At 38.8% G+C, this 16,152-nt stretch overlaps 1 protein-coding gene across 1 annotated transcript; it reads right to left on the bottom strand.

The window, feature by feature from the left end:
- Nucleotides 1-308: 308 nt before the first annotated feature.
- On the bottom strand, nucleotides 309-15,190 carry LOC127661031 (guanine nucleotide-binding protein G(I)/G(S)/G(O) subunit gamma-4-like). Its single transcript, XM_052151576.1, has 3 exons — nucleotides 14,971-15,190; nucleotides 12,114-12,221; nucleotides 309-509 (listed from the first exon to the last, which is right to left on the bottom strand). Exons 2-3 carry the CDS (start codon nucleotides 12,210-12,212, stop codon nucleotides 381-383), a joined length of 228 nt encoding a protein of 75 aa, XP_052007536.1. The 5' UTR covers nucleotides 12,213-12,221; nucleotides 14,971-15,190; the 3' UTR covers nucleotides 309-380.
- Nucleotides 15,191-16,152: the final 962 nt, after the last annotated feature.

The following is a 16,152-nucleotide window of genomic DNA, read 5'->3' as shown; positions in this document are numbered from 1 at the left end:
TGTCCAAACTTTTGACTGGTAGTTTACATCAAATAAGAGGTGTCTAGTTTATAAAAATGTCTAAATACATTACAAAATGACCACTCGGCAGGGTTTCAACTAGAAGCGAAACTAAACAAAAGACAACATTCTCTCATCTCATGAAGCAGTAAGAAAGGCTGTTCTCTAATCACGAAGCAATAACAAACCTATTTAACGAGACATGAAACGCTCTGACTGGGTTGCCAGTTGAGCGACCCCCCCCCCCACCCCCTAAATAAAACCCCTCCAGAGGCCGTCAGGAGGGGTCGAACCATCAACAGATGCGGCTGGCAGTCAAACGCGCTCAATGGCAGCAGCCAGGGACGTGGAAACCTCACGGTGGAACCTGCAGCACGACCTCAGAGGATGGTGCAGAAGAACTTCTTCTCTCTGAAGGGGTTTTCTGAAGCGGGGACGGGCACAATGAGCGGGTCCTCTCGTATATGTGCGTCACAATATGCCATCAGATCCGCTGCAGCCTTGGACACCTGTCAATATGAGGTCAGAATTAGAATAAACAGCAGCAAGTTGTGGTGACAACCAGATTGAGAAGCACTGCTCTAAAATCTAAAAGGCACTCAGACAATGAAAAACACTGAAATTGCCATCCATATATAAATGGGATTTCCTTTGTGCATGCTGGTGACCCTCCCCCAGATGTGTCTTTTCATGCATTCATTCACCTTCATGTGACCTCGTCATCCGAACGAGCATTAACAGAATCCAGTCATGCAGTTTACAGCTTGACGAGGTTATGTGGCGGGAGGAATGTTACAACAACAGAAGACAGTTTCGTTTTCTTAAAACATTTCCTTACTGTTGTGTGGCAATACATATTTGTAAACGGGAACTGCTTTGTTTTTGATGTTCAGATACTTTCTTCTATCCCAGCTTAACATGCAGAAACAATAGCCGCTTTTCCATTATTGGGCCAGTGCGAGCCAGAGCTATCAACTGGCCAGCCGGGGCCAAAATAGGTCTGTGTTCCCACCATAGGGCCAATAGCCCCGCGGCGTTGCCCTAAAACCCGCCCTTAACAAGCCGCCCTGGTGCAAACACCATACACCCGTCAATTTTACAAGCATAGAATAGAGTTAATATCCTTTGTAAACATTAGTTAGCTCGCAAGATAAGTTCAGCGTTGACAACTCACCAACTGGTGTCCCGACTTGCATCTCCACTTTCAGCGGGACGATGTCCCAGTACACCGTCCATGATCTCGAACCATGTAAAGTTATTTTTCTGGGCACTTTCCATTGTGCATTTTAACAGATTTGTACTGTACCCAAAATTTTTTGATAATTTCCAAACCTGGCAAGTTCGACGAAACCCCGCCTCTGATATTGACCCCGCCTCACTCCCCCAGTTGGCCTTGTTTGGCCTGAGGGTAATTGACGGGCTAAAGGCCATTGGCCCTCAGAAAGCCCCAAGGCGGCATGTTGAAGCCCTGGGAGTGACACTCCGAACGCAACTGGCCCTGGCACGCACTAGCATGCCCTCATTTGGCCCGATAGTGGAAACATGGCTAATTATAAGTAAACCATTCGTACTATAAGCTGATATTCCCTCTATGGCACTTTCAACATTCCTCTGTTGGTTTATAGTGACCCGTTCACTTATAGTGGCTCAACCAATAGTGTGAATTTGGGGCGGGACTATCCGTAAATTCGACCAATGGCAGATGAATGTGTGTATTCAAAAACAATGTTTATTTTTCGCAAATAAATTGCAGACTTCATCTTCAAGTCAAATTGAAATCAAAATTGGCCCCGTTTACATTCTTATAAGGTGCTGTAAGCGATTTCTTCCACTCTACTACTTCCACGAGACTGAGCCGTTGGAGAAGCCACGCCCCCTCTTTCCAAAATCCGAACCCCAAAGATACCAAAATGAGCTTTATTAAGAGCAAAAAATTTTGTTACAAACAACAGTAGTAAAACAGCGCACTCTACTGACAACTGTTATGAACAACATGGCATAAAAATGCATTATGCCTCAATAATTCACTTATTGATAGAACCCGACAATGTTGAATCATGTTTTTACAGTGCTTCCATCTTTATAACAATGGCACAATGTCGTACATAAATACTGAGTCCATTCACACAGACAGTTTGAGAGACAACAATTTTGGTTTGTAAATATCATGCTGCATTAACATGCCAAAACATGACATTTATTATAGTCCATTATATTCTTCACGGTTTCTTACTCTTAATTTCTTACATTTCTGCCTGAAATGGGTGTAAAATGTCTGCAGTTCATTCTGGAGGCCTCTCTCTGATCTTTAAAGGTCTGTTAAAAGTTTTCCCTCAGGAACACTTCATGCTTCATGCCATAAAAAAACTAAATGTTCATTGCAACTACTTATGTAGTAATAGTCACTCAGAATAATTACATTAAAATTATGTTTTGCCTGTTTTTTTTTTTCTCTTAAAAAATACAGCAAATAGAAAAACATTATGAAAAATATTAATAAAACAAACAAATATGATAATACGTTTTATGTTTTGGTCAATTACTGATATGGCCGATATTATAAATAATGTTTTGCCTGTTTTCATTTTTTTTTTCCTTCAAAACAAAAATAAATAATAAAATAAACTAAATATAAAAATAATATGTAATATGTTTTGGTCAATTAATTATATGGATTTTTGTCAATTAATATATTATAAATGTTTTTTTTTTTTTAGAAATAAAATTAATACTAATATAAAAGAAATATAAATAAATAAATCAATAATACAAATCTGATCATTCGTTTTTGTTTTGGTCAATTACTGGGTTGACTGATATTATAAATATAGTTTTGCATGTTTTCTTTGTTTTCATAAAAAAAATAAAGCATATATATAAAAAAATAAAACTAATATGATAATTATTTTTATGTTTTGGTCAATTAATGATATGGCAGATTATAAATATTATGATAGAGTTTTCTATTTTGGTTTAAAAATAAAATAAATAATAAAATACAATAAATACACATAAAATAAGAATATATAAATAAAATAAATAAACATTAAAACAATATCTATGTTTTGGTCAATTACGGATATGGCCGATATTATAAATAATGTTTTGCCTGTTTTCATTTTTTTCTTCAAAACTAAAATAAATATAAAAATAAATAAATAAAATGTAATAAACATGACAACTATTTTTATGTTTTGGTCAATTAATAATATGGAAGATATTATAAATATAGTTTTGCATGTTTTCTTTGTTTTCATTAAAAAAATAAAGCATATATAAAAATATAAAACAATTTAAATAAAAACTAATATGATAATTAGTTTTATGTTTTGGCCAATTACTGAGATGTCTGATATTATAAATAGTATGATAAAATACAATAAATACACATAAAATAAATAAACATTAAAACAATATCTATGTTTTGGTCAATTACTGATATGGCCGATATTAAAAATAATGTTAAAACCAGTTTGTTTTTTTCACAAAAAAAAAATTAAAATAAAAAAATAATAAAACAAATATAAAAATAAATATATAAAAAACATCACTATTTTTTTTTAGATATTCATGCATAAAATATAAATAAAATAATGTTATTATATAAATGTCTGGTAACACATGGTTCTTTGGTTTCGATTGGAACTATTTGCATTAGTGGAGCAGAAATGTACAAAATAATTGTGTCTGAAAAGCAAGTTGCTCTATATTAACTTTGCTTATAAAACTGTTGTATTATGCTCACAATCGTGCACGCTTGCTTGTGTGATTGTGCTTCAGTTACCCTGTATAATTGTTTAGTTTGTTAGTGGACGCAGCTGTTCGGCGGAGAGAAGTGTGCATCAGTAATATGAGTGACACTCAAAAGCCAGATGCTACTAAACCGACAAACACACAAAAACTACATTTCCCATCATCTGTCTTGGAACACTTGGAGTGAGGGGGAACACTAATCCCCTAATCCCCATCATTGATCCATGGTACCACCACAGAATGTTTTATAAGGGAAAGCTGTACGTAGATGGTGTACAGTTCAAAATGGACAATGGAAACCCACAGAGAGCAAGTTTAAGCAGTAATAGTGCTGTAAACGAACCCTAGTGGACTATTGGAGAATTCCACAGAGAAGAGACCCATGAGCCCGCGCGACTGCTGTGGATTTACTGGCGAGTCTGTAATTACAGCACATAAGCCACTGATGAAGAAGCTCTGCTAATTAACACATATCACATTACACTGTGTGATTGAGGAATTAATGAAAGCGACGATCCTTCAATCTAACTGGCCATTACACTGCAGAGGAATCCCTAATTACACTGAGGACACGTTCCCTTTATTGGTGTCTGTGTCTACTGACTTTAACTTCCTGCCTCTCTTCTAGGGAAACACATCACAATTATTATTGCTCATTTTTAAGGTTAGAGATTTTCAAATCCCTAATCTTCAGTATTAAACTTCTATGCATAGCTCACTCGTGCTACAAACATCGTATTAATTTTTTAAGTGCTCATATTATATATAATATGTTTTTTATATATAAATAAAATACAAAATAAGATCAATATAAAAATAAATAAATTAAACAAACATGACAACTACTTTTATGTTTTGGTCAATAAATGATATGGACAATATTATAAATAATGTTTTACCTGTGTGTGTGTGTTTGTTAATATTTAAACCAATTATAATTTTTTTATATAAAAATATGAATAAAATAAACAAATATGATAAGTAAATTCGTTATTTATTTAATATTTATTTATTATATATATATAAATAAAACAAACAAACAAACAAACAAACATGACAACAAATACTGTTTTGGTGAAGTACTGATATGGCTGATATTACAAATATTGCTAAACCAGTTCAAAAATAATAATAATAATAATTTTAATTACAAAAATAAAATAAATAATATATTAAAATACAAATTATTGAAAATATAAATTACTTTTAATGTTTTGGCTTTTTCGCACGCACAGACACACGCACGCACAGACAGACAGACACACGCACAGACAGACACACACACACACAGACAGACAGACACACACACAGACAGACACACACACAGACAGACAGACACACGCACAGACAGACAGACACGCACAGACAGACACACACACACACACACACACAGACAGACACGCACAGACACACGCACACACAGACAGACACACACAGACAGACACACGCACACACAGACAGACAGACACGCACAGACACAGACAGACACGCACAGACACACGCACACACAGACAGACACGCACAGACACACGCACGCACAGACAGACAGACAGACACGCACAGACACACGCACACACAGACAGACACACGCACAGACACGCACAGACACACGCACGCACAGACAGACACACACACACGCACAGACACACGCACACACAGACAGACACACGCACAGACAGACACACGCACAGACAGACGCACAGAAAGACACGCACAGACAGACACACGCGCACAGACAGACACACGCGCACAGACAGACACACACACAGACAGACACACGCACAGACACGCACAGACACACGCACGCACAGACAGACACACACACGCACAGACACACGCACACACAGACAGACACACGCACAGACAGACGCACAGAAAGACACGCACAGACAGACACACGCGCACAGACAGACACACGCGCACAGACAGACACACGCGCACAGACAGACACACGCGCAGACACACGCACACACAGACAGACACACGCACAGACAGACGCACAGAAAGACACGCACAGACAGACACACACGCGCACAGACAGACACACACTCACGCGCACAGACACGCGCACAGACACACACACAGAGACAGACACAGAGACACAGACACACACACACAAAGACACACACAGACGCACACACACACACACACACACAGAAAGACACGCACAGACAGACACACGCGCACAGACAGACACACGCGCACAGACAGACACACGCGCAGACACACGCACACACAGACAGACACACGCACAGACAGACGCACAGAAAGACACGCACAGACAGACACACACGCGCACAGACAGACACACACTCACGCGCACAGACACGCGCACAGAGACAGACAGACAGACACAGAGACACAGACACACACACACAAAGACACACACAGACGCACACACACACACACACACACACAGAAACAGACAGACACACACAGACACAGACACCTGCACAGACACACACAGAGATAGACAGACACACACAGAGACAGACAGACAGACACACACAAAGACGGACACACGCACACAGACGCACAGAAACAGACAGACACACACACACACACGCACAGACACACGCACAGTCACACGCACACAAACACACAGACACACACGCACGCACACAGAGACCGACAGACACACGCACACGCACGCATTCACAGACACACAAAATAATAATAACACAATAAAACTAATATTAAAATAATTACAATAATTAAAATATAAATAAATATAAAACATAAATATTTTACACTTGTGCTACAGACATACTGTTACTTTAAGTGATCAGACGTACAATTTCACCTGGTGGATGATAAAACAGGTGAAAAATCCCATTAAATGAGAGACTCGAATTATGTCAGAGAGACTCAGGGGTGGACTCTTATAGCAACATACAAATGAAGCACCCAGAACACCTTAGCAACCACATAACAATGCCCTGAAAATCACCCAGAACACCCAAGCATCATGGTGGTGAGTTTTGCACATGCAAACACCACTCATATTTTCTTCAGAAAATATAAAAATCTAGTTTATTTAAAGGTGCTGTAAGCGATTTAAGCCGTTCTAACTTCCACAAGACTGAGCCATGATTTAGCCACGCCTCCTCACGCACCGATACCGTTGAGACCGACACAAAGCATGTTCCCATGTTGTCAAACACAAAAGTAGCGAAACAGCACTGACTGACCAATTATAAATCAGAATATGACTTTAAGCCTCAATAATCTGCTGCAACTACAACAATATTAGAACATGCAAAATGATTGACAGGCAGAAAGCGCCTCAGATGCCATTTGATTGGGTCCTGTGAATCAAATGTTCAAAATCTAGTACAAATACGCCTGCGGAGCACAAATGAGCAGACAATTAACCGCACTTCACCATCAAAATTCACTTCCTGCAAAACAACAATGTTGTATAATGGAAGGTAATCAGAATATGACCTCATGAAGCTAACAGAAGCTCCGCTAATCCTATTGTTTTTTTGTCTTCTCTTGACACAATGATAACAACGAGATTTATGCTGTTGAATGAGAAGGGGACTGTGAGAAAGTTTGAGCTCTGAGGCCGGGACGTACGACTCGTCAAGCACATGACACGCAGCACAGGAATCAGATGATGAGATTTCTATTCTCAGTGTTTGCTTTGAGATTCACAAGTGAGCACAGAATCGAAATGTTAATTCATTCAAATGACTTTGAACTCAATAAATGAGAACATGTTCATCAGAGAAGAGGTGCATTGCCTTTATTATGTATTTTTGACTTCTACAACACTGACCCGAATGTCAGTTGTATATCAATAGCAGCAAAGTACTGTAAGGTTATTTATAGACAGTTTGGGTAGTAACAGATTATGTAATTATATTACAAAAATTGAGTATCTGTAAATATATTACATTTTATAATGTGCATAATATGATTACAGTTACTTCTTATGGATTACATGATTACATTCATGATTACATTACAAATTAGAGCTTAATTAACCATTTATGCTCCTAAGTGCTACTTTGACATATAAAAAGCACTCAAGCATTTTGGGTTTGCTATTGACAAGAAGCATCTGCTGACGTGGACCATGACTCGCAAAACAGATCTCAGAAGACCTACGATCAAGAATTGTTGCTTTGCATGAAGCTAGAAAGGGTTACAAAGTTATCCGGAAGAGTTTAGATATTCATCTGTCCACAGTTAGACAAACTGTCTATAAATGGAGATGATTTAGTACTATAGGTACTCTCTCTAGAAGTGGCCGTTAGATATTCATCTGTCCACAGTTAGACAAACTGTCTATAAATGGAGATGATTTAGTACTATAGGTACTCTCACTAGAAGTGGCCGTTAGATATTCATCTGTTCACAGTTAGACAAACTGTCTATAAATGGAGATGATTTAGTACTATAGGTACTCTCTCTAGAAGTGGCCGTTAGATATTCATCTGTCCACAGTTAGACAAACTGTCTATAAATGGAGATGATTTAGTACTATAGGTACTCTCACTAGAAGTGGCCGTTAGATATTCATCTGTTCACAGTTAGACAAACTGTCTATAAATGGAGATGATTTAGTACTATAGGTACTCTCACTAGAAGTGGCCGTTAGATATTCATCTGTGCACAGTTAGACAAACTGTCTATAAATGGAGATGATTTAGTACTATAGGTACTCTCTCTAGAAGTAGCCGTTAGATATTCATCTGTCCACAGTTAGACAAACTGTCTATAAATGGAGGTGATATAGTACTATAGGTACTCTCTCTAGAAGTGGCCGTTAGATATTCATCTGTGCACAGTTAGACAAACTGTCTATTAATGGAGATGATTTAGTACTATAGGTACTCTCTCTAGAAGTGGCCGTTAGATATTCATCTGTGCACAGTTAGACAAACTGTCTATAAATGGAAATGATTTAGTACTATAGGTACTCTCACTAGAAGTGGCCGTTAGATATTCATCTGTGCACAGTTAGACAAACTGTCTATAAATAGAGATGATTTAGTACTATAGGTACTCTCAATAGAAGTGGCCGTTAGATATTCATCTGTCCACAGTTAGACAAACTGTCTATAAATGGAGATGATTTAGTACTATAGGTACTCTCTCTAGAAGTGGCCGTTAGATATTCATCTGTCCACAGTTAGACAAACTGTCTATAAATGGAGATGATTTAGTACTATAGGTACTCTCACTAGAAGTGGCCATCCAGCCAAGATGTCTCGAAGGGCACACTGCAGAATGCTCAATGAGGTATAGAAGAGCCCTAGAGTGACAGATAAAGACTTGAAGGAATCATTGGAACTGGTTAACATCTCTGTTCATGAGTCTAACATACAGAAAACATTAAACAGGAATGGTGTCCATGGCAGGACATCATGAAGGAAGCCGCTGCTTTCCAACAAAATCATTTCTGTGCTCCTGAAGTTGGCCAAAGACCCCCTTGACGCTCCACGATGCTACTGGAAAAAATTATTTGTGGACTGATGAAATGAAGGTTGAATGGTTTGGGAGGAACACGCAGCACTACGTATGGTGTAAAAAGGGCACAACATACCAACATGAAAACATCCCAACGGAGAAGTACGGTGGAGGGAACATCATGATAGATTGTATCAAGATGTACTACATTATATTGTCACGGTGGCTGTGCACCAGCTGATATACAGCAGGACAATGACTCTAAACATCGAAGTAAATACACAACAGAATGGCTTCAAAAAAGAAAATTCCACTTTTGGTGTGTCCCAGTCAGAGCCCAGAACTTATCCCAGTAGAGATGCTATGAAATGACCTCAAGTGAGCCGTTCACACCAGACATCCTGAGAATATGAGCTGAAGCAGTTCTGTAAGGAAGAATGATCCAAAATTTCTTCTGAATGTTGTCCAGGTTTAATCTGCAGCTACCGGAAACCCTTGTTTGAGGTTATTGCTGCCAAAGAAGTATCAGTTATTAAATCTAAGGGTTCACTTACTCTTGGTGCTGTATATATATATATATATATATACACACACACACCAAACAGCCACAACATTAAAACCACCTGCCTAATATTGTGACGTCCCCCTTGTGCCGCCAAAACAGCGCCAACCCATTCGGAGTAAATTCTAGAGACTGTTGTGAAAATCCCAGGAGATCATCCGTAATCATGCAGATACGGCTCAGGAGCTTCAGTTAATGTTCATCAACCATCAGAATGGGGAAAAAATGTGATCTCAGTGATTTGGAGCGTGGCATGATTGTTGGTGCCAGACGGGCTGGTTTGAGTATTTCTGGGATTTTCACACAAAACAGTCTCTAGAATTTACTCAGAATGGTGCCAAAAAACTAAAAACATCCAGTGAGCGACAGTTCTGTGTATGGAAACACCTTGTTGATGAGAGAGGTCAACCGACACAATATCAGGGAGGTGGTTTTAATGTTGTGGCTGATCGGTGTATGTTTTTCTAATTTCTAACGAAAGGAGTGCCAATTGGCACTTTTTTACGAAAATATGCAATGAGTAATCCAAAAGTAATCGGATTAGATTACCTAAAAGTGTAATCTAAAAGATTACATTACAGATTACAATTAAAGTTGTGTGATTTGTAAACAGTTTCATTTCTTAAGTAATCTACAAAGCACTCTTTATACATATGGAAGGAAAATGTTTTTGGGGATCAATAAAGAAACAGTAATCCTCTAAAGATTGTTTACCAAAACACAACCCCAACCCAACTGATTTGAAATGACTGTACATTAAAAGATTCACAAGGTAAAACGTCATATAATGTGTAGTTGTAGTGTTGAATGTAGCAAAGGGTGAATATCATTTACAAATCACTCCTTTTTGTTTTTATTAGCATTTTTCATACTTTCCCAACATTTACGGAATTGGGGTTGCAGTTTCCAGAGGAAACATGGCAGATATAAGTCAGAAGTGATATCTGATCTCATTCAGAAAATATTTGCCATCTGCACAATGATCGTATCACACACACTATAAGGGGTGTGGATGAGAAACTGCTGTAGAATCGCCCAATCCATCTTTCTTCTCTAGTAAATGGGCATAGCTGAGACTGTACTCCTCTAAACAATCGCTCTATCTCTGTTGCTACCCATTTCTCGTCCCAAGGGTTTACAGTAGAGATCCTCAGTCAAGCCACTGCGTAAGTACAGCTAATAGCCACATTAAGCTTCCTTAAATCAGCTCCAGCCTTCTGGGCTTTCTAAATGTGCACATTAGTGCAGATAACTAAGTGATGTCATTACACTTGCTTAACAAACATCACCAGAATTTAAAACTTTAAAGAGAACTATGATTTCAATGTATGTGATGATATAATACGAAATATGAATTGTAACTAGATAGGTAAAGTTTGTCGAGCTAGCTAGATATTATGCAACTTAGGCTATATCCACATCAGCATTTTTGTCTTCGAAATGGTCTCCGTCCACACTGTCATTTTCAAGCATTTTCCAAAAGTTGCTCATCCACACTGAAATATATGACAACTTTAAAATCCCCTTACTGCGCCTGCAAAAAACTGCGTTCTGTGTACGGTCATAAATGCAATTTTTCCACCGCCGAACATCAATTCAGAGTAAATGTCACTCGCTACAACACGGGCCGCCATCTTGATTATTTTGGGTTGAATGGATCCCAAGAATGTGACATGACAACAAATTCATCACAGTTTTTCAGATATCTCCGTTTTCCCTGTCCACAATACATGCGAAGGTGGCTTTTTCAAACGCATCCACTTGGGAGAGCATTTTTGAAACGCGTAATTTTCGCGGGCCAAACCTTAAATATGCGTTTTTAAAACGAAAATGTATCAGTGTGGACGTGGCCTATTTGGGGTTTGTTTACATTTGAATTTTTGACAGATGGAGTTTAAATTAACGAGCATTCCGTTGGCCCATTCCAACATTCCGTCAATGTAAGTCTATGGTATTTTCCTGATATTTGATCATCTGCTGTGCAAAAACCGTAAGTCTGATCATTTCAAAAATATACATTACACTATTTAAGAACAGTCCGAAGGTCTGTACCAAGATTAGTGGATGTAGCTTAAAATCTCTAGGAGGAATTAGTGTTAGAAATGTTGGTCTCGGTTTAGGGATTTTGAAAAAACCCTACATAAAGTTGTAGAATAACAGTACGATGACTTCATCAAATCAAACAAGCCCTTGAGACATATTTTAGAGTGAAACAGGGCATTCAAATGGGAAAAATGTAAGTCAGGATTGAATTTATTCATCTGGTACTGATTGAATGGTGAAAAGTGGTCTGTGTCTAATAAATGGAAAAGGAAAGTGGATTCACAGGCAAAGTTTTTACATTGACTTTAAGACAACATGCACAACACTCACACACCTTTATCCTGTCCATACAGGCCTCCATCTTGAGTTGCTCCACAGCTTTCCGGGCCTGTGAGATGCTGGCGGTGCTGTTAATAGCCATTCCGTCCTTCATGATTGTCTCCTGTATACAGAAGAGACGACACACGTCAGGTCAAGACATGCTGATAGTAGAGTCTGTGAGCTCAGGAGTGTAAAAAGCATAAAGACAATTTAATTAAAGACCCTGCGAAATGGCTTGAGAAAAGAGTTTTCCTAAAAATGTATGGAAACATATGTGGACAGTAGGACTAATTTGTGAAATTTGAAATAACACAACAGCAACTGTAAGCAGCGTGGCGTTTCACTATAAATCACTCAAATTTAATAAATAGCATATCGGATTAAATTAGAGACTCTAATCTTTTGACTCAAACAAGTTTTAATGTAAAAACTTAATTAGGGTTCTTACTAGATGTAGCTTTATTGGCGTTTTTCCCAAAGACAAACTCCGCTGTGGTCAGCACCATGTTGTTTTGTCACGCCTTACGTCAAAAGTTTAACCCTTTACTGACAGCAGAGAGTCTCCTGAACTGAGATCAGTCAGTTTAAATTATTTTCAATTATGCATTGCATATAGCAAAGCCAAAATACAACGTCCATGCATGTACGCGGGGTCTCAGGTGGCTATAGTTTATGCTATGTTTCCAACTTACTATTGCTAGTCAGAGGCAGATGGTATTAAGTGAAAGGACATTCTCATTCAAGGGAGATTTCGATTGGACAAATATCTGTACACGCCCCTTCATAAAAGATGAGTCATCAAATGTTTGGTGCATTTTCACTCCTGCACTATTTTACGACATTTTCTAGTTAAAGTAGTTCGTGTTTTATGTTCACACTGAAAATGGAAGGAAAAGAAGTGTATTATGAGTACCCGGACGATGTGATTCTTCAACCGAAAATAGCGTTGAATGTTGGACACTTCGTGCAACCCGCGCTTGCGGCTTAACTAATGTAGTGGAAGGGGCGGAGTTACCTTGCCACAATGCCTGACAAAATAATTGAAATTAACGGTAAATGTGGCAACTAGCGAAACTTCTCTAAATACAGCACATTATAAATGTGTTTTGAATGCTTTACCATCAACCCACACTATAGATAGAAGCATTTGACTGAGGTTGGCTAGCATGCTAAAGCTAGTGGCATCACATCGCGTGTGTTTGAAACGTCACTTAGGCCAGCTGTTAAACGGCGAATGCTTTCGTGTAGTAAAAAAACATTAGTGTTACGTTAGAGACCAAACTACGCTTTAAAAATCATACACTAGATTGTCGAGCACATAGAAGCAGAGTGGTGGTGGTGTAGTGGTCTAAAGCACATAACTTGTAAACTGGTAATCAGAAGGTCGCTGGTTCGATCCCCACAGCCACCACCATTGTGTCCTTGAGTAAGGCACTTAACTCCCGGTTGCTCCGGGGGGATTGTCCCTGTAATAACGGCACTGTAAGTCACTTTGGATAAAAGCGTCTGCCAAATGCATAAATGTAAATGTAAATATAATGTAGATGACCTCACAGCTAAAAGATACGGACTAAACACCACAAAATGCCAATCTTAAAATCACGGGGCCTTTAATCGTTTAATTGTATCTCTTTTATAGCACGACTGTCACAATCAGACATCATTCAGTCTCTAAAGTCGGTCTTCCAAAGTTTGTCTTTGTGAACAAATAGCAGATGGTAAAATGGGTTCATGCACTAACAAAAAGTACAATAGCACCACCATGTCAAAATTCCATGGATTGGGAAAATATTGGGAGTATGGAAAAATCATGGTACATGAAAATGGTCATTTACTACCATTTGATACTATTATTTCCTGTAATGGTGACCTAAGTCTCCATGTAATCCCTCTGAAGGCTTTGAGTCTCATCAAACATTATTTACGAAATGAGCTATGATTAATATGTATCATAATCTAATTGTCTAAACAAACTATTTATTTTATACATTTACTCATACTGTACATGGTCAACAGACAATAAGTTGCCATATTTACTCACACAAACCCTAAAATCCTTCACACACCTCTAATTATTTCAGTGCTGTAGTTCAGACAGTAGACATTCTCCTTACTGTAAATCTTAACTCAAACTCAAAGTGAGTAATTAAATAAATAATGACCAAACCATTGATCATGAGGATGTGCACTAATGCCAAAAATACCACCATTTCACTGGGACATTTGGGGGAATCCCTGTGACATGCACATTCTTTGTTTCACAGTTCATAATATAATAATAATACTGCATTACAGAAATCCATTTAAACCTAATATGGCTTATGTTGTAATTCTGTTTAACCCTTATATGCAAGGCTATTGCACATGTGCTATTGCAGAGATTCACAAAATCTAGCATATGCAAAACGCACGAGAGTTGTTATACATTTACATATTCATCCATTAGGCCATCAGTTATCATACACATTTGCCATGCATGCAATTCCTACTGAACACTATTCCAGCCTTTGGAATCCAACGCCCATGACAGCAGAGCGCGTTCAGTGTGCGTCCATCTTTCGCTCTGCTGCTGCGCCTCTGGTCATTCCAGCATTCCCAAACCTTCCCAAATCACCCATCCATCTATCCATCATCCCTGCGGTCTGAATGTACAGCTTCTATTCGACAGCTGCTGCTCTGGTAATAAGCTATCATTGCGCATTTTCCATAATCCACATCTTAAATGAATAGAAACGCGAGTGTGTCCGTAAGACATCCCTATAAATATGCAACAGCGTTCCAGCATCATATATAACAGAAAGGCTCGTTTCTTACAATTGCACATCATTTGCCAAATCAATGATGAAGCGATGCAGAATAATAACACCCACCTTAATTGTGCCAATGGTCAGAATTCAGTGTATCAGAAATAACGGGGTCGACTCCACCCAAATGAGGACTGGAAAGCGATGAGGAAAACCCCGCAGCCTCTAGTCACCGTCCACTCCCGCAGGCTCGCCAAACGCGCTAAATGTCGAGTATTTCCCCGGTTCGCACCGTGTGCATTGATGCTCTCTCGGCTGATTAGCGTCTTCCCAGATGTGAGGGGGAACCTCGACGTGACGCACAAACCCTGAAGGATGAAGGATGAAGCGGCGCCTTTAAGAAGCCCGATGGATGGAGTGTGGCGAGCTGGAGAACGATCACCCTGTGCTCATTAAGCAGAATTATTGGAGGATTTCATAGATTTATTTACAATTGTATAGACAACAGTATATCATATTATACAACCCCAATTCTGAAAAGTTGGGGCTGTATGGAAAAATGCTAATAAAAACAAAAAGGGATGATTTGTACATTATATTCACCATTTGCTACATTGAAAGCACTACAACTAAACATTATACAGTATTTTACCTTGTGATTAATGTACAGTAATTTCAATGCAGTGATTGCAACTTCCTCCCAAAACATTGGGACAGTCGGGTGTTTTCCGCTGTGAAACATCACCACTTCTTCTAATAACACTTATTAAGCATTTAGGCACTGGAGACACAATTTTGGTAAGTTTAGAAAGTGGAATTGTTCCCCATTTAACCATTATGCAGGTCTTCAGCTGCACAATTGTACGGGGTTTTCATTGCCGGATGGCACGCTTAATAATGCACCACATATTCTCAATTCAGCCGCACTCTAGGATTTAAGTTGTCCTGCTGAAAATTCTGGGATGTCCCTGGAAAAGACGGTGCTGGATGACCGTATATGCTGCTCCTAATGTTTACATATCTGTCTGCATGTTAATGGTGTTCTCACTGATGTAACGGAAACACTATATTGTAAAAAGGCACTGTCCTTCGGATGAGATGTTAAACCGAGGTCCTGACTCTCTAAGCCCACTTCTCGAAAAGAGTAGGGGTGTAACCCCAGTGTCCTGGCCAAATCCTCCCCAATTAGCCTTCATCAATCATGGCTTCCTAATAATCCCCATCCACTAATTGGCTGTATAACTCTACTCTCTCCTCTCCACCAATAACTGGTGTGAGTGGAGCGTACTGGCACACCTTCCAGGAGGA

The sequence above is a fragment of the Xyrauchen texanus genome, chromosome 20 (genome assembly GCF_025860055.1).
Source record: "Xyrauchen texanus isolate HMW12.3.18 chromosome 20, RBS_HiC_50CHRs, whole genome shotgun sequence".
NCBI classification, from domain to species: domain Eukaryota; kingdom Metazoa; phylum Chordata; class Actinopteri; order Cypriniformes; family Catostomidae; genus Xyrauchen; species Xyrauchen texanus.
Note: the sequence above shows the minus strand (reverse complement) of the source record. Positions and strands in the feature narration are given on the sequence as shown.